Below are 19,262 nucleotides of genomic sequence, written 5' to 3'. Positions count from 1 at the left end.
AAGAGCTCACTGCCTATGTTTTCTTCCAATAATTTTATGTTTATTGGTCTCATATTCAAGTCTTCAACCCATTTTGAGGTAATTTTTATGTATGATATAAAATAGTATTCTAGTTTCATTCTTTTGCAAATGGCTGTCTAGTTTTCCCAGTACTATTTATTAAAGAGACTGTCCTTTCCTTATTGTATATTCTTGTCTCTTTGTTGTAAATTAATAGACCACATATGCGTGGGCTTATTTCCTTGTTCTCTATTCCATTAATTAATGTCACTATTTTTATACTAATACCATACCACTTCAATTACTTTATTTTGTAATACGGTTTATAATCAGTATGATGTTCCCAGCTGTCTTCTTCATTATCAAGATTGATTTGGCTGTTTGGGATCTTTTGCTCTTGCATGTAGATTTTAGGACTGTTTGTTCTCTTTCCATAAAAATAGCCATTGGAATTTGATAGGGATTTCATTGAGTTTGTATAGTAATATAGATATTTTAACTATGATAATTATTCCAATCCATGAACACACTATTTTTCCATTTATTTGAGTCTTTCTAAATTTCATCAATATCTAAAGTTTTCAGTATATTGATTAAATCTCAACTTTTATTCTTGGTTGGTTGTGATTGTCCAAGCAGCCTTATTTATTCTTCATAGATCCCATTAAGTGTGTGCTAATATTTGTCAGTGGCCCAAAGAAATGAATCTCCCTCAGCACTTAGTTCAGATTGACTGAAACTTAGACATCAGGAAGACTTTTTAAAAAAGCATGCACCTTTGTAGCTATATATAGTCCGATGTGACCACAATCACAAACCCTGCTGCCTTCTAGAACAGAGGATTTGTCAGTGTACCCTGGGTGATACTGCAAAAGTTGGGACTCCAGACCATGTGGAAACTCTGGTATTGCCACTACTAGAGATACTGACACGAGTTGGTGAAGCATAAAGTTAATATTCCTGATTCCCTGGAGTGTTTGTCATCTCTAGTTGTGTGGCTGATGAGAAGCCTGTCCCTCAGGCCAACCTCCAAGATAGGCAAGCAGACTTTTTTAAATAAGAAAATTGGAGGTGTGCCTCCATCTGCTATCTGTGCAGCACCCTAGGGATGGGGGTGGCAACCTGCCCAGTTGTTACGGTCCCTTGGAGCTCAGGGCCACAGGACGCCCAGGCTACCAGAATCAGGTAATCAACATTCAGCCCTGGCGTGGACTGTCTGTGCCCAAGGCTTTAGTTACACTGCAGGGGAGTGCAAAAGGGCATGGTGAGCCTGCAGCTGTAGCTTAGACCATTGGCACTCCCAGTCTCAGTTCAGTGGGCAGAGCCCTTTTCACCTGCATACCCCCCTCATCAGCAAGGTGGAGGGAGAATGTCAACAGAGACCTCACTCCCACCATCATCTTTGTTATGTTTGCCCTGTTGTTTTTCAAATTAAGACATTTGAGGGGCCCAGCTCTCTGGTGAAGGGCTCAGTGGTTGGGGTTCCTGATGTGGGGCACAAACCTTGGGGGAAGTTCAGGGCTTGTGAGATTTCCCTGTACTGTGGGCTACTGCATTAGGGTTGGGGGTTGTTGGGAAGGCCAAGTCTCTGCCTCCCCCACCCATTTCAGCTTGGTTCTTTTGCCCTTAGTTGCTGGGGAGCTATTCCATTGATAGTCATTTTGGGGGGAGGGAATTATTCCATATGCCGGAGTATATTGATGTGTCTATGGGAGGAGGTGAACTTAGGGCCTACTATACCAACACATGGCCTTCAACCCCAGAATTTTTATTGTATCTTTTTAATTTTTTAAGTTGAGGTAACATTTATTTACATTATTCTTTGTGATTTAGAGGTACAAGATCTCCTTCAGGTGTTGTTACCACACCCACCACCAAAACACCCACCGTCCACCATCATAGTCCACCGTGCTCTCTCCTGACTTTGCTATCACTTCTCTCCTACCTTCCCTCTCTGGTATCTTCAGTTCTATAGTGCACTTTTTAAAGTTAATTCTTTTTGGTTTTATCTGACCCTTTGCTTGGTTTCTCTATATTCCACGTATAAGTGACAATATCAGGCATTTTTCTTTCTCCTTCTACTTATTTTCATTTGCATAATCCCCTTATCTTCATTCATGTTGCCTGCCACAAATGGCAAGAGTTAATCATTTTTGATAGCTGAGTAGTATTCCATCATGTATATATACACTACATCTTCCTGATCCACTCATTTGTATTTGGACACAGGTTGTTTCCATAGCTTGGCTTTTATAAATAGTGCCATAACGAACACAGGAGTGCATTTTTTCCCCTTGAAGTGTTTCTGTATTCTTTGGGCAGATAGCTATTTGTGGATTGCTGGGTTGTCTAGGAGATCTATTTTTAATATTGATAAACCTCTTTGGACCAGTGTACATTCCCACCAATGGTCTAAGAGAATTCCTTTTTCTCCACATACTCACCAGCACTTGTTTTTGTTGTTTTGATATGGACCATTCTCTCAGGTGTGAGATGGTGTCTCCTTGTGCTTTCGATTTACATTTCTCTGAAAATAAGTGATGATGAGCATTTTTCATGTGTCTGATGGCCATCTGTATGTTTTCTTTGGAGAGATACTTATTTAGTTCTGCCCACTGTTTTTGGTTGGTTTATTTTCTTTTTGTTGAATTGCATGAGTTCTTTGTAGATCTTTGATATCAGCCCCTTGTCACATGTGTGGCTTGCAAGTATTTCCCCCCATTCGGTATCTTTTTGTTTGAGTGATGGTTTCTTTCGCTGTGTAGAAGCTTTTCTTCTTGATATAGTTCCAATTGTTTATATTCTTGTTTTCCTTGCTGCTGGAGACAAATCCACAAAGACACCACTGAAGCTTATGCTGTAAAGTGTTTTGCCCATGTTTTCTTCTATGTATTATATGGTTCCAGGCCTTATGATGTGCTCAATCTAAGTCTCTAAGGCCTTATGCTGAGTCCCTACATTATTTCTGAAAGGATGCCCTCAGACTACCAGTGTTAGAATCAACAGTATCATGATCAGATACTTGTTAAAAATGCAGATTCCCTGATTTGCCTAATAGTCTTCCTGGGCTTGAGCTATGAAAGTCCTTTCACCTTGTAGCTTACCCAAAGACACTAAAGATGGGGTTATCCTCTGCCTCTGATGAAATAGAGGCCAAGGCAATGAGGGAGAGGGATTCAAAGGAGACAGAATTAGGAGGGCAAAGGGGGAAGTGGAAAGGGTGCTAGAAGCTGCTGGGCTGTTTCATAGTGGAACTGTACCTATAAGGAGACTCCAATTATGACTTTCACCTTCATGCTACTAGCCTTTCTCTTCTGGCAAATTCCCACCAAGACACATCCACCGTCAACACAGCTCCCTTCACAAATCAGACAACAAAGAACAAAGTAAAAAATGTCCAAGATCCAAAAGTCAGAGCAAAATTGTATAAGATGGCAGTCTGCATGCCACAAAACTTTGGCATGAGTTAGTAATTTCACAAATGTGCAATCTGTTTTCTGGATTCCACACCCATCTCACTTTTCAAGTCCTGCCAGTAAATATTGCTCATTTCACACTCTTCACGGCTTTATACGTCTTCTCACAGTGAGTAAAAGAAACCCACCCACCTCCTTCCCTTTTGTTTCCCACAGTGACTGGCTTGTCAGAATGCAGACTGAGTGGAAAATCATGCCTATAACTTCTGGCTGCTAACTTCACTCAGGGTTGAATTTAGGGAAAGTTTAAACATTCCTGGTTGCTAGGGGAAGTTGTTCATTTCAATGTGTTTTTTCCTCAGAAAATGATGGATGGATGAGAATTCATATTTTATTTTAAAATGTAGACCCATTAAAAATGTACCCCTGACAGGCCATTCCCTTCCTATAGTCAGATTATCCCCTTAATTCTTTTATAACAACAAATCTACATATTCTCCTCCTTTCCTGTCCTCACAACACCAATTTTTATTGGACATTTTGATGCCAAAGTATTTTTCATTTTGCTGCTCACTGAGGCAAATTAGTCTGAGGCCTGTGACACTTGGCATTCCAGGTCCCTAATGCAATGGACTTTAAAAAAAAATTCATGTACTATATTCTAGTTGAATTTACTGTTTTATTCTCATTTTTAAATTATATTGGAGACACCTTATATTGGAGTCCTTACAGTGCCTAAGACTTTCACTGGGAGAACTCAAAAGTTAGGCATTGTACACTAGGCCTTCTGGTCACCAACACTGGCCATGTTTTTCTTCTCCAGTTTAGTGTACTTCCCCCCAGAGAAAAAAATCTAAGTTACCTTGGCATGAAGTTTATACTTTAAGCCAGAATATATCACCCACAAAACTTTAGTGACCTCCTTTATGACACTGGAAATGTGTTCTGAGCTCTGAAACAAACAAGCATGTGTCTTAATTATATAATTTAAAAGCTTTATTTCTCCCTACAATCAGCAAGTGGATTTCATATTGGTTCAACAGGAATTTTCTTCCTATAGCTGTCTTTCCCATGGATTATCTGGTTGGTGGGGAAGCTGGTTTCTCATTGGGTAAAAGATTAGATCTCAGACACTCAGTGAGGTCAGGGAGTCCTTCCAGCTAAAGTCCTGGTCAGGCAGGGACAGCTAGGCTATTGCAATCGCCCCTCATAGATGCCGTTGGACCCCTCCTGTGGAAGTAACAAAGTGCAGCCCATTTGAATGGGAAACTGGTGCCAGATAATCTCGTCAGCCTGCCAAATCCCCTTCCTCAATCTTGTGGCCTCATGCAGAGCATTTTTGCTGTGCAAACAACTGGCTCTTTGCTGTGGGGTCCAATGTGCACGCTTCACCATGTGCAAGATACATCTTCACTCAGAAGTTCATTGTTCACACAGTTTTTAGCTTGTGCTTCATAGGACTGGTCTCTGCCTTGCCTAGAAACGCTGTCATAGCCACAGGAGCATGGAGACGCCGGCAAGCAACCTTAGGGAGAGTGTGAGGGCACCACTGCCAGACGTCCTCTGAGTGTGCATTATGGCGAAGACAGCATTAGTGTGGTTGGTGGGTAACTCCACATTGCAGATCATTCCTTCACAGCAAGACCTACACTCCTGTTACAAAAGGAAGAGAGGGGATAGAGAGTGAATAATAGGGAGAACAGTGAGACAAAGAATTTAAAAAGAGAGGCTCCTTGTGTTCTGATGCCAGGCAGAATTAGTTGATTTTCCAATCTGAGTTGCCCATACCCTTCCCCTTACTGACCTGCAAGTGAGGACCATCTTGAGAGTCTTTTCACCTTAAATGTGATTTATCTGTGTCAACCCAAGTATCAGTGAAGAGGAAGGGAAACTGAATAGGACCCCTTGATGGAGTCAACACATCTTTTAAAGGTTTGTAAGGGAACACATTGAAACAAAAACAAAAGCTAGGAAGCTTTGGGATTGGTCATTGATTTTTCTTTCTCAACACTACGTGTTTGTTTGGGGATAATAAGTCTCCACTGTCGATGCTAACACCCAATTCTGATCATCATAGCAGCTATGGCTTAGTCATTGTCTGCTGAGCAGTGAAAAAGGCTTGCTCCCTCAAAGCACAAGGTGTTTTCAAAGGAGGCAATCTCCTGCCTTAGCACAGAGCCTCAGCTTGGCACACCTAGCCATCAACAGGGGCTGCCAGGGTGGTTAGGAAAGTGTCTGAGTCGTTGTTTCTACCTGGGGGATCCTTAAAAAATAGAGATCTTGATGCTCAAGATCCTGCCCTGAGGTTCTGTTTCAGATGTTCTTGGGTGCTCCCATGGCACCACCACCTAGCTTTTGTAAAAGTTCCCCAAGTGGTTATCATATGTAGCTAGACCTAAAAGCCACTGGTGTCAGAAACATTTTCTATACATACTGGCTAAATCAAATTCTAAAACTTCATGAAATTAAGATCAACTGATGTAAAATATGTTTCTAGTTCATCATATCAAACTGAGGTTAATCTTTCAGACTCTCACTTCATCAGGGTTTCCTTAGTAGAAGGTGTCACCATTTTCCTCTTTCAAGCATCCCTGTACAGTGTTCTTGGTGATTTCTGGCCATGAACAAATAGAGGTGGGCTCTGTAGTCTGTCATTCTCTCATGGATAGTTTGCTTTTGGGCCTTCAGAGCTGCCTTCGGACAATTCACCCAGAGTCTCAGGTCTACGGTCTGTCTCTGGAGTAAGGGAATTATTATTCATTTTTTAGTAACAGTATTTCTGGCTGAAATTCAGAAAATCTTCAATTTCTCTTTGGTTTTCATTGCATCACGGCAATGGAGTCTTTCCTCAAGAATAAGTGTATTCAACACATTACTTATCCTTCCTGCCCCTTCGTGGTATGGAATGAACCATCCCTAGCTAGCAACCCTAGAACAGTAACTGCACACACATTCCTTACCGTGTGCTCAGAATCTCGGCTGTGGTGGCAGCCCACAAAATGACATTCACTTCTGGAGGCACACTTTTTGGTGATAGATGTACTTCTTCCATGACTGGTGAAGTGATGAACTGTCAAACAGTACTGTGTATCTAGGCAGAATTAAATAAAGACAACTTCATTTCTACATTGCAAAAGAGACATCTCAACAATCACTTCAGAAGTGACTAAAATTCCAAATGATCCTTAAGCAAGAAATGTAATGGCACTGAAATCTAAAGTTTCTAGGTAGCACTTTTGAAAACACATCAGCTTCTGAAGCACATGTGAATTCTGAAAATGAATATAAATGGGCATCCATCTTTTGGTACTAGCTAAATCTCAGAAAAAATTGGACACATTTTTCATCAAAACTGTAGGTCTGCTCATTTCAAATGAAAGAATCAGTATCTCTGTTTCTCCCTCTGAAGCACATGCTTGTAACACTAAAGCAAAATTACAACTGTACGTGTAAATGCAATGGGTCCAAACACTTGTTGGTATCTTAGTCACCATTTGTTCCTTGCATACTAATAGGCTATATGTGAACTGAAACGGAAAGCAGGAGTTTCCAATTACACACCAAGACTGCCTTCCTACTCATCTACTTCTTATTCATGATCTAATCCACTGTTTGACTTATCCTTATCAAAATATTTTTTTTCTTCCTCTTTTACTCTGCCCACTCAACCCCCTATAGCTAGCTCCTTTCCATGCAGAGATATCCTCACAGCTTTAGCCACTCACATTGTATTAATTAGGATTCTTTCAAGAATGGGATTTCATTCACTATTCTAGTACATTCTGCTTTAGTTCTGCCTCTTCTATTGTTTCAGATAATGAAGTGCTTCTTAGTTTATTGCAGCAACAATGTAATAGAAGAGTAGGGAAAGCAGTGGGCTTAAGGAACTGCTTCTGCCACAAGTGAGCAAGCCACATTAGAACCTTTGCATTTGTTTTCTCTTCACTAAAAGGAAGAAGTGCCCAGCATTTTCATACAGTTGTGAGCTTTGAATAACAAAACACATTGAGTCTGTATCATCAGCCAAATACTTGTTTTTTTTTTAAACAATATTTGCTTTCCCCCACCCCCTCAGGTTGAGTTCCCATAGAATTTCAGTCAAGTACTTGTAACATGCTTTCAGTCATTCAATTCTCTTAAGACTTAAGATGAAGTCATTAATATCCTCATTTTCCAGATAAATAAACTGAGGCACAGTTTCTTGCCCACAGTCACAGGTAGAAAGTAGTGGAAGGGAGGATACTAACCCAGGTAGTTTTCTAGGCTGTGTGCACTTAAGCAGAACACTATTCTGCCTCTCTGTAGAGCTAGTATTAGACTGGATGGTACTGTGCATGCTTTCCCAGCCTAGGAGACTTCTGGATTCAGAAAGAAAGGGAACCACTGGAAGTTTTAGAATGGCATTTTAATGTATGCCTGAAACAAATAACAATTGAAAACTGGTAACTGCATGGGTTCATATAGAATGTCACACATGCAAAAGCAGCCCTAGAAAGTCAGAATAAAAGCCAGGGTAAGTAAAATAAGAAATGTCATTCTTTTCATATCCGGTTACAGAGAGACCCTCTTAACAACAGCAGCAGGCCACAGAAAAAGTGTAAGGTGAAAAGGAAAGCTGAGACCACAAAGAACAAGAGCAGCCGGCCTGTTTGCCCCAAGAAATGTTGATTATCACTCCCCTAAATAATGACAAACTGAAAAATAAGAAATTACACCCTCAGTTAGAATTCCAGATGGTTAGCATCCTTGAGGCTTGACTGATGTAGCCAAGAATGTGCTGTCTTGCAAGCAAGAATGTAGGGTCATTTCATGTTGACTGCTTTGAGTCCAGCTTTCAGAGTGGGCATGGAAGAGTCCATTCTCCTCACACTTCCAATCTCTGACATTTTCTTGGTAGTGGAAAAATCAGTTTTACTCATTGGTTTGCACAGTTCAGTAGAGATGGAATGCTAAGACCCAGGCATGTTCCCATGAAAGATGGCTTTGATTAACGTGTGACATATTGTAGCATTATGCACAGACTAGTACTTTGGTACAATTCAAAGAACAGTATGGTCCATGAAGATAAAGCACAAGTGAGTGGACTCAATACCCCATTTTACTGTTCTAACACACTCAATTTTTATGGGAATTTAAAGCAAATAGTTCAAGAAGGGTACCCTACCTTTTGACAGAGTGATGGTAGCATACACCCAGACTGCTACAAAGCTATAGTCATCAAAATAGTATGGTATTGGAATAAAACTAGACACATAGACCAAGGAATAGAATTGAGAGCCCAGAAATAAATCCACTTCTATGGACAGTTAATCTACAACAAAGGAGCTAAGAATATACAATAAAGGAAAGTCTCGTCAACAAATGTTGGGAGAACTAGCTCACACTATATACAAAAAGTAACCCAAAATGGATCAGTCTTGTATGTAAGACCTGACACCATAAATACATAGATGGAAACATAGGCAAAACACTCCAGCATTGGCTTCAGAGGTATCTTTGGGAATTTGACTCCAACAACAAGGTAAACAAAACCAAAAATAAAGGACTACATCAACTAAAAAGCATTGCACAGTGACAGAAATTACTATTAAACCAAAAACATCATACTAAATGGGAGAAGTTATTTGCATATCAGATCTGATAAGGAGCTAATTTCCAAGAGCTATAAACAACTCATACAACTTAACAAAAAGAAAACAACCCAATCAAAAAATAGCCATAAAACACAGCTAATTTTGGTACACTGATTGTGTCCTGTAACTTTCCTGAATTTATTAGTTCTAACAGCTGTTTGTTGGTTTTTTTTTTACCACCCCCCCCCCCCGAGGGCAGGGGTGGGTAGTTCTTTCTGAATAGGGAATCCTGTCATCTGCAATACTGTTTCATATATTTTTTTCTAACTTGGACACACTTTTTTTCATTTTCTTACCTAATACTCTAACTAGAACTTCCAGTATTGTGTTGAGTGCAAGTGGTAAGAGTGGCATCCTGTTCCTGATCCTAGAGAAAAGGTGCTCAGCTTTTCACCATTGTTTGTAATGTTGGCTACCGGCTTATATATATGGCTTTTAATGTTTTTTTCTGTTGAGATAATCATATGATTTGTGTCCATCCTTTGAAGGTGTGTTGGGAGAACTATCTCATTGATTCTCGCACTTGATCATGATGTATGATCTTTTTTATGCGTTACTGAATTTGGTTTGCTAATATTTGGGTGAGAGTTTTTGCATTTACATTCATCAGGGATATTGGCATGTAGTTTTAATTTTGGTGGTGTCCTTGTCTGGTTTTGGTACCAGGGTGATGCAACTCAAAATGAATTTTGTAGAACTTGAGGAGGATTACTTCATTGCTAGATATTATGTGATACAAAAGTTTCCCAAACAGGGTAAACTAACTATGGAAAAGTTTTTTTTTTCTTTGCTTTTTACATTTGAAAACCTAAAAAACAGTGCATCCTAAAGTCTGACTAGCCTGATCTTCTTATAGCTTTAGAGTTTAATTCTAAATCATCCAGCAGTACATCATTTCTGCTTTACTTCCAAGTTTGTATATGTTAAATTATTCATCTCCTCACCCATTCTATTTCTACCACCTAGTTTAAGTTTCCGTCTTCTGCTTGAAGACAATGAAAAATCTCCCTAGTTACCCTCTTCTTCTGTTCCTGCAACTATGCTTTCTCCACACAGCAACTATTATTACAGAACACAACTAGCAGCTCAGACTCCCTAATTGAAAACACCCTTCTGCTTTCCCATCATATTTACAGTGAAATTGAAACTATCAGAAAAAGTAGAGCCTATATGTCTTGGTCCTTATTTCCTTCAGATCCTTTCTCCATCTCTCACCAGCTGGCCATGTTCCTGTTCATTAAAGAGGCTAGGTATTTTTACACAACTCTTTTCCTGCCCTGCTCTACTTCCAAATCACCACATGGCTGGCTTGCATTTACACCAAAATGATCAAAACAAATGTATATTCTTTAGGTAGTTAGGGAAATCCTCTCTGATCAAAGCATCCATTCATTCTGTCAACAAACATTTTCCAAATGTCTGATGTCTGGATAGTCTTTTAAAAATCTAATTTCTTCAGAACATGTTCAGCTCATTGATTTGTAATCGGGATTAGCATAAGATGCCTCCACTCAGGGCTGGTCAAGAGAGACCCAAATGAGGTGAGATTACATAGATCTTTCAAAGTCAACACACTTACTTTGTGGACACCATTTGTCTTCTGCCCATCGGTTGCAGTTATAATTATCCCCTGCATTTTCACAGGTAAAACATTTGAAGCTATTTGGAAATGGTGTAGCTTTAAAGAAAAATGCAAAACAAAACAGTAAGGTTAAAAAAGACATTTCAAACATCAAATATGGCACAAATTATAGCCACTTTTATAGATCAAGCAAAATTTACAAGTCATCATCCTTATAATTTCTTTTGCTAGCAATCTGGACTAACTCCAGACTTTGAGGCATTTTCTTTCTTTCAAGTATTTCATCTATAAATATCTACTTCAGAATAATGAAAATGATTCCTTAGGCCACTTTCAATACTAATATTCAATGCATGTTATTTTCTATTAAAATGCACATGTTAGGCAAAGGTTGTGGCAGTATTGGAATCAACAATTTGCTGTAGTGTTGTCCCTGGAAATAACTGGCGTCAAATAACCTAAACTTGGATTCTGTCCTTTCTACTCATAGGCTGTGTGATTCTTAACTTCTAAGAAACAATAATACTTACAATAGAGGTATATAGTAAAGAATAAGAGGGAGTTGCAAAAAAAAAATATACCTGGTAGAGTCCCTGGCACCTCAAATTATGCTGGTTCCCATCCACAGGCACTTCCATTAACAGCTATATTTAACCTCAAGTAAATAATCTCATTTGCTATGTCAATTATCATAAAATTAGACCTCAACCAGGAATCTAACATCTAATATAAGAAAGAGTAATTCTTGGGCCCTTAATGCTCAGGCCATTGTTACGGAGAGAAGGAATTATGAGTTGTTGGCAGTCTGGAATAAATAGTATGTTCTTTTTGTATTCCTTTTCATTAGACATTTACCTTGTTACTTTAATGGGCAAGAAGTCAAAGAATAATAAATTTAACATTTCTCTATAGATTAGGCTATATATAAAGCCTTTTGTAGAACTCAGTTCTCCCATTTTGTAACAAAGTAAACAAAAATCAAAGTGAACCCCAAACAATCCTATAGTTAGGGCAAATAACACAGGAGTGGATATTTCAGATATAGGGAAGATGTATTGCAAATATATTGCAGTTTTACCTACACATAAGTATATTAGGTAGGAAAAAATAATGAAAATCCATTTACTTGTTAAACCAGTACAGTTTAAAAGAAATACTAATACTCAATGTTGGTGGATAAGAAGTTAAATATAAATTGGCACACCCTTTTTGATTTAGTAATTGTAATTCCAAGAATGTATTTTAAGGTCACTAGCCAACTGAAGAGGAAAATGGCATTTTAAAAGACTTTCAATGAGGCATTAACAATTTTAGTTTGTGTGTGTGTGACTAATATAAAGTATGGGGAATTGGCTCAAATAGCAATAAGGCATTAAAATACTTTCAAAGACATGGAAAAATATTCAAAATGTAGAGTAAAGGGAGAAAAACTTGTTGCAAATTTAAATTTGTGTGATATCAACATATCACATCCTTAAACACATATTTAGGAAAAAAATAAAAATTATTTGTAATTAGCTCTTATTTTCTTTCTCATAAAAATATATTAAGCTTAAAAAATTCAAATTTGTCAACAATTTGGGTTTTATGAAAACTATGGCCATGCCATGCCATTAAGCTATTAGTATATAGTCATTACCAATCCCAGAATGTGTCAGTGATGGTTCTATGTATGTGGTGTTCGTGCACACACACCTCCTTTAGGAGGAGAGGAAACAGTGCCTCCCAAACCTGGCTGTGCATCAATAGTCAGGAAAGCTGCTCTAAAAAAGAGGGGGAGGGAAGCGGAGAAAAAAATACTCTGCATCCCTCCCTCCTGAATACTGAGCTTCAGGAGAAGGACCTAGGAATATGGAGCTGTGAAGGCTTTTCTCATGTTCCACATCCTTACAGGTGTGGGAAATATAGGGGTTCACATTTATTTATATCCAACAATTTTCACCCAACACTTTGTCTAATAAAGTATCTCAAAGAAGATACTTGTCTGAAGAGGAAGAAGGGGAGATTTAATATGTATATAACATTTATATTAGCCTACAGATTATATATTGTTTCTTAAAATTATTAGAGAAAAGCTGAGTTTCATATAGCCTTTGCAATAGTGACTGTGCCGAATATTAATGAAAACCCAAACAGCACTTCCCTCCAAATTTGAACATACTAATCCATTTCCAAATTGCTAGTGCCCATTTGAAAGAATACATGATTGATGCAGAAACTTTCTAGTCAATAATATCCTTCTCCAATGAGATCAGTAATACTAACTCTCCTCTGCTAAATCATACTGAGGGACAGTGCTCGAAAGATTGTTAAAGGACCCTATTGAGAATTTAGCAGAAATTTAAGCCACCTTAAACAAATGGCAAAAATTTGTCTTAGTGTAGTTATAAACGGAATGTTTCCTCTGGCCCCAGGGTCATGAACTAGAGTGGCAACCACTACTTACGGTCAAGAGGCGGCCTCACATTATAGAAGTTGATGTTCTTGGCAAATGCCCAGTTTTCTGAGAAGATAAAGACCTGGAGAACAGCTACCGCTAGGGCATGACAGAGGGGCAGCATCCTGACCCTGGGATGGAAAGTCCAAAACTCATGTATCTACAATGAAAAAAAAGTGGTGGAGTTGATTTGCATTATCTATATCAATTGGCATATGTGTTGCTTCTACTTGGGAAGTTTAGTTATTTGAATATATTCCACCATCTATTGGTTTGTAAGGTCGGGACCTGTGTGCAAACAGCATTCTTCCCAATCAGATAATTAGGCAGTTATTGCCTTCTACAGGTCAGGTCTCTGCACAAGTCAGTTGGGTTTTTAGAAGTCTTTAGGGTTCTAGAAAAACAAGCAGTCGTTTCTGGCCTGGCTACACCCCATTCCGCCACTGCCTAAGGCTTTACTTTGTACTGAATCACTTGATCTCTTAACCGTGATTCTAGGCATGTTCAGCTGAAGTCACTGAGCTACTTATCTGTCAATTCCATTCCCTGAGTAAACACTTAGGTTTGATAAATTTTGCGACTCTTTCAAAACATAGAAAAAAAACAAAAGTTGAGCCGTGGGAGGGACAGTGGGTAAAAGGACGAGTTTGAGAAATGAAATTTCTGCTGTATCCCAGAGCACACACATTAAGGGAAAGAAGTGTTGTGAAATGCCATCCCCACCTCTCTCTCTCTCTCTGATATTCTTGCAAGAAGCTGCCAAAAGGCTCTAGAGGACACAGAATGAAAGTCATTTGAGAAGCTGAAAACCTTACAATGTTAGTCCTGGCTTACAAATACCACTCACTGCTTCCACAGGTTTAAAGTAGCAGGGCTGACATCAAATGCTACAGCTGATGTACCCTTGGCACTAAGATATGTTACATCTTAAGTCCCAGCTTCCAGAGGCAAACCTTAGTAAGGAAATCTTCAGAGAAGATGCTCAGAATCTATAATATCACTACTGACAGGTTCTCTTTGACAAGGGGGAGATGTGGGGCAGCAGAAAATCTATATAACTTGGAGTCCCAAGGCTTTGGTTCAAATGCTGGCTCTGCTATTTACTAGCTGCCTGACCTTGGGCAAGCTCTTTAAACCCTATTACCCTCAATTTCCTCCCCTCTAAAGTGGCTTAATAACACCCACCCTGCCCACACATCTGGTTAATTGTGAGCATCAAACACAGGCACAGGCAGGATCACACAGGGTTGTATGTGTGAGTGTTTGTAATACAAGTTCTGTGAAATGTTGGCATCTTAGAATGCAATGATGTTGGTGGCAGTCATTTTCTTTTTGCTGAACCAACTGGTCTTGGAGTTTAGGGAGTTTTTCCGAACACAATTTGAATCTCTGGGCATGCAAGCATGGTCCTTCACATGGATATTGTGTGGAAAAACAGGACAATGATGCACAGGTTTCCTTCCCTCTTAGGTTGTGACTACATTGGTTTAACATGTGTAGCTAATAATACCAAACAGGGAGATGGAATGAAATAGCAGGCAAAAGGTAGCTACAGTATCCACTATTCCCTATAGGTGACTTATACCACTGAGAGAACTGAGTCCCTAAAAAGTTCTGTGTAAAAGGAAAGCCTGTGGTTTCACAGAACAAAAGTGCTAAACTTTACACTCTGCATTGCAGCTCAGAATGGAATCATATCTAGTAATATATAAATAGGTATTACCATAATTGTCTGTTAATTTTACATACCCAAATCAACCTTTCAGTTATCAGATATCTAAATTGCATTCTTAGGTGCTTTCTCAAGAAATGCACATTGGCCAACTGGTGCTCGTTCCAGACAAATGGTTAGAAATTCTGCTTCTATTAATTTTTTCTGAATTGAACTATTCATTATGAATTGGTAGCCTAGCAATGGATGGGTCTTCGCTGGTATAGAGAAGGGCTATCCCTTTCACAAACCTCAAAAATGCCTGTTCCAATAGCAAGTTCTTATACTAAGGAGATGATGTCTAAGATTATAGGTTTCATCTTATCTACATTCAAGTCCCCATTCTATCACTAGGTAACTATGAGACCTTACACAAGTTGATTGAGCTTTTCATGTTTGTTTCCCTCTGTAGAACAGGGAAAGTGACACCAGGCATGAAGTATTCAGCAGAGTGGGGAGCACATGGCTAAAGCTTTCCTTCAAACTGTAAAAAGCATTTGTCCAAATACCTGCTTCTATACTGACTGTCTGTGTAGCCCTGTGTGATCTGTGACCTTCCTTAACCTTCCTTTCACATCTATAAAATAGTACCTGGAGGTAAGTAGATTTCTTGTGATCATTTCATAATGCAGACAAATATCTAGTTGTCTTGTAAAGTGAAGAAGTAGCTTAGGTGCTTTACATGTATTACTCCTATCTAATTAGCTATATGTCTGGCATTTTGCTAATTCTTAGTAAGCATTGAGAATTATTAACAAATCCCAGTTTATCAAAACCCCTGAGTTTTCATCATCTTCTGAGTCAGACAAATAGGCCATTCATTCATCGAACATGCCATTCTTGATACATTTTATCACTTGATCCCCAACATCTTCATTCTCATACAGTTAATATTTCAGAGGGAGAAGACAAGAAATAAATATGGAAAAAACATAATTTTAGGTAGTCAGAAATTCCATGAAGGAAAATCAATAAGGAAACAGCATGTTAACAAGGAGGAGCTGTTTGACAAAGATGTGGACCAGCTGTCTAAGTAGATGGTATTTGAGCAGGTGAACTAAACGATAAGAAACCAAGTTCCTATAGTGGGTAGAAGAGTAACTTGTTGAGAGAACTAAGAACTCAAAACAGTATGGCTGGAGCTTGCAGCTGAGGGGATTTGGCTTTAGCAAAATCAAAATCATTTCATTTTAGGTGATCTAATTTTGAAAAATGACCAGGATGCTTTCTCAATATTTTCAAGCTCTCAATAATTTCAAGCTCCTAGAATATAGAAGGAAGAGAGAGTTCTGTAAGCATCACAAAGATTTCTCTGAATGAATAAATGAAAATGAGGGAGGGCATAACACACCCACGGATGACACGTGGTTTCTCCACTCCTCACAAAAGCACTATAGGGAATCTAGAATCACTGCCATCGGAAACTGAGCAAAGTGAGGCTTACAACATGTATAAGGATCCTAGTATGCTGCCTGTGGTATCCCCTCAATACAGTCCCCAGCTTGTTCTAGCCTACTAAACTGAAAACTGGTGAAAAGTCAACCAACAGAATACTGCTTCCATTTGGATTAGATGTATTTTCATTTCCACTTTAACCTAAACAGCATAGGCTTATTCTATCAAAATTCTCCAAAACTGCAGAGATTTTACCTGTCAAATGAGGAAAGCACAAAATAAAAATGTCTCATTTTCCTTAGCATGATTTATAATCTATTACCATGTACTCCTTTTCCTCCAAGCACCTATATTTATCTTTATCTATTTTTCAGGATATAGGTTTGTGTTAACATGACCGTTTTATTTTTCACAACCAAAACACATTAGGGTAAATGAAAAAGCAAATGACTAACTATAGTATCTGAAAGTCGTTTTACATTTAGAATCATTTCACGGAGACTCTGAACTAAAAATTATCTGCTGAGACATTGCTGAGTAGGCTCTTACTGCGGTCTTTGTTGCAGAACAAGTTTACAGTGGAGTTTTATGTTCTCCAGAGGGGAAAAAAAATCTTTGTGTTAGACTAAAGCATTCTGGTTTCTTCAAGGCCCTCACAGATGGGGCATGGGTCACCTGAGAGATTCTTACGGTATCTGCAAAAATGTTTGTCTATATTGTTCCCTGGGTAGAGTATTCCCTGAGCCCCACATCATGATGAAGAATGGCTGGATGCTATTTCAGAGCCTCTTGAGACTTAGATGTTCTCATATGACTAAGAAAATTCCACATATATGTTATATTTTGAGCACTGTGGACCAGACACATAAGGGTAGTGCAAAATAGTCCTCCCCAACCAGAGCTCAATCTCTTCATCCACCTTTTGCAGGGAGTAAACCCTTCAACTATGGTGCTAGTCTTCCCTGTATTTTGAGTCCTCTCTTGGGAAAATATATTAATCATTGTCCCACAATGCATTGTGCTTCTTTGCCAAAGGACGGGATTACTGGAAGGCACATGCTTGGGATCCAACAGGATGAGCAACTCCCAGGCATTCCAGGAAATGATGACTAGCCAGGTTTGTAAATTTAGGAAACCTCACATGAGCCTCTGGACCACTGCTGCCCACAGAAAAAGAGCACTTGGTCCAGAAGCATGACTTCTTCAGATCCTGGCCTTGATAAACATCTCACCCTCTATTTGATACTTTACACCCCTGCAGAAAATATGGAAATTAGAGGGGGCCCTTAAGAAATGGCACCTCCTTGACATCATAATTAACTTTTGAGGTAGGCAAAAAACCTTTATATATATATATATTCCCAAATGTTATATATACACCACGTTTAAGGCATGGTACACGCTCTCAAAAAATACCTTTGGCAAAACAATCATCTTTAGCTCTGACCTATAAAGAGCACCTTTCTTAGCAAGGAAGACAAAGGTTGCAGGCAATACGGAGTTGGCAGGATGTCCAAAGATGATAAATGATAGACTCAAAAGGAGATTTGAAAAGAGACCAAAGAGAAGTGACAAATACTGGCACTTCTTACACAACTGCTAAAAATGAATCAGCAAGTCCAAGGCCAACTTCAACTACCAATAAAACAAATGAAATAGATAATTTAAGGGAAGCAGCTCTACTAAGTCCAACATGCCTATCAACACTCACATTCACACCTTCCTAAAAGCATCACTTACCCCGTAGTAAGACACTTTAATGACAAACTTTAATAGCCATGGCTTCTCTTGTAAAAAGAATAGAAGGCAAAGTAGAAAGTCAAAATGAGTGCTGAAATTTCACTGAGAATGGAATAAATGTAACTTTATCCTCCACGAGAAGGGCGGTGCTACTTGCTTCTGGCTCTTAGAGCCAGGCTGACCAATGGTTCTCATTAAATTCAGGAGAAGTGTTCATGGGACTTATGCCAAGACTCTGCCTACCTCCCTTCCTTGCGGGGGAACTGCAGTTTCAGTTGCTAACCTTGCCTGGTCATTGAAATCCAGCACAGTGAGGCTTCTGCTACCACCTTCTCTGTTAATGTCTATTTCTGGTACATGAAGAGTCTTTTCCTCCTCCTCAACTTTAAATATGGATTTCCTTAATTCTATATTTTAAAAATATTTAAACTAGCCTTTCTATGTACCTGACACAAAGTACAAGAAAGAGAAGCTTAGCCTATACTCAATCCATTATCTTCATTTGGAAATGCAAAATCTCCATGGAATGTCAACATTCAATAAGGAAAAATAGTGACTTCATGTCATTAGTTTGTTCAACTCTTGAGAGTAGCATGACTATATGTCATGCATTTATTCCAGGTACTGGGCTAAGCACACAGAGAATACGAGACTCAGAAAAGTAAATGTGAGCACTGGGGAGGTGTGCCAAGAGCTGATACAATTAATTTTGAGGGGAGGAAAATAGGCTTTAGATTCAAGTTATAAATTCTGGTTTATATTTACTCACCAGGTGATCAAAGTTAAGAAGTATTGTCTCAAACTAAAATCTTAGAATTATGACTATAGCATTAAGACTGGGGGTTAGAGGAGGCACTGATGGGCTATGATGGAGAACTATGGGTGCCTTGGTGATAGGTGTGGACAATAAATTTGAATTAAAAAATTTTCTCATTTGCCAATAAAAATATGAGACTTTGAATCATGTAGGTAAGTTGTTTATAGACTGACACAAATGTGTAATTATATAGATGAAAGCACCTTTTACTTAGATGGCATTCAAGAAATACTGGGTGCTTCTCTCCCTGCTTCTTCAGACATCATTAGAAGGGAACGGATCAGGGACAGAATTGTTCCATTCCATGCAAACTGGACACAATCGATACCCTGTTGAGTTCTATGTTCTAATTTCTTAAGATTTAGAAATTCTCTCTATTGCAACCCAAGCAGGAGAAGCTGGAATGAATAATTGCCCAGTTTCCCTTCACTTCCATAAATATCAAAATATTAGAAGAATATAAATGAGTTCCCTACACCATAAGGTCATAAGTGTAGTACAGTATTCCTGCTCTGTTTAAAGAACATAAGC

The 19,262-nt window shown here is 38.8% G+C and overlaps 1 protein-coding gene and 1 long non-coding RNA gene across 3 annotated transcripts in view; one reads left to right on the top strand and one right to left on the bottom strand.

Moving 5' to 3' along the window:
* Positions 1–19,262, top strand: part of LOC129146630 (uncharacterized) — a 116,687-nt gene that overhangs the window by 90,334 nt on the left and 7,091 nt on the right. The window lies entirely within an intron of this gene.
* The window catches only part of LYPD6B (LY6/PLAUR domain containing 6B), a 162,142-nt gene continuing 146,989 nt past the window's right edge, over positions 4,110–19,262 (bottom strand). Inside the window, exons 3-6 of one of the 2 annotated variants that reach the window (XM_037523314.2) lie at positions 13,078–13,228; positions 10,629–10,727; positions 6,377–6,507; positions 4,110–5,069 (exon numbers count right to left, since the gene is read on the bottom strand). In XM_037523314.2, the coding sequence (XP_037379211.1) occupies positions 4,905–5,069; positions 6,377–6,507; positions 10,629–10,727; positions 13,078–13,192 (510 nt within the window). In that variant the 5' untranslated portion in view covers positions 13,193–13,228 and the 3' untranslated portion in view covers positions 4,110–4,904. Of the gene's footprint in view, positions 5,070–5,901; positions 6,153–6,376; positions 6,508–10,628; positions 10,728–13,077; positions 13,229–19,262 lie in introns of those variants that run through there. The other variant, XM_037523313.2, reaches the window with a different exon arrangement.

This window comes from Talpa occidentalis, unplaced genomic scaffold, assembly GCF_014898055.3.
Source record: "Talpa occidentalis isolate TD23 unplaced genomic scaffold, MPIMG_talOcc4v2.1 talOcc4.3, whole genome shotgun sequence".
NCBI classification, from domain to species: Eukaryota; Metazoa; Chordata; class Mammalia; order Eulipotyphla; family Talpidae; genus Talpa; species Talpa occidentalis.
The sequence above is the reverse complement of the archived record's forward strand: the minus strand, read 5'-3'. Positions and strand labels throughout refer to the sequence as shown.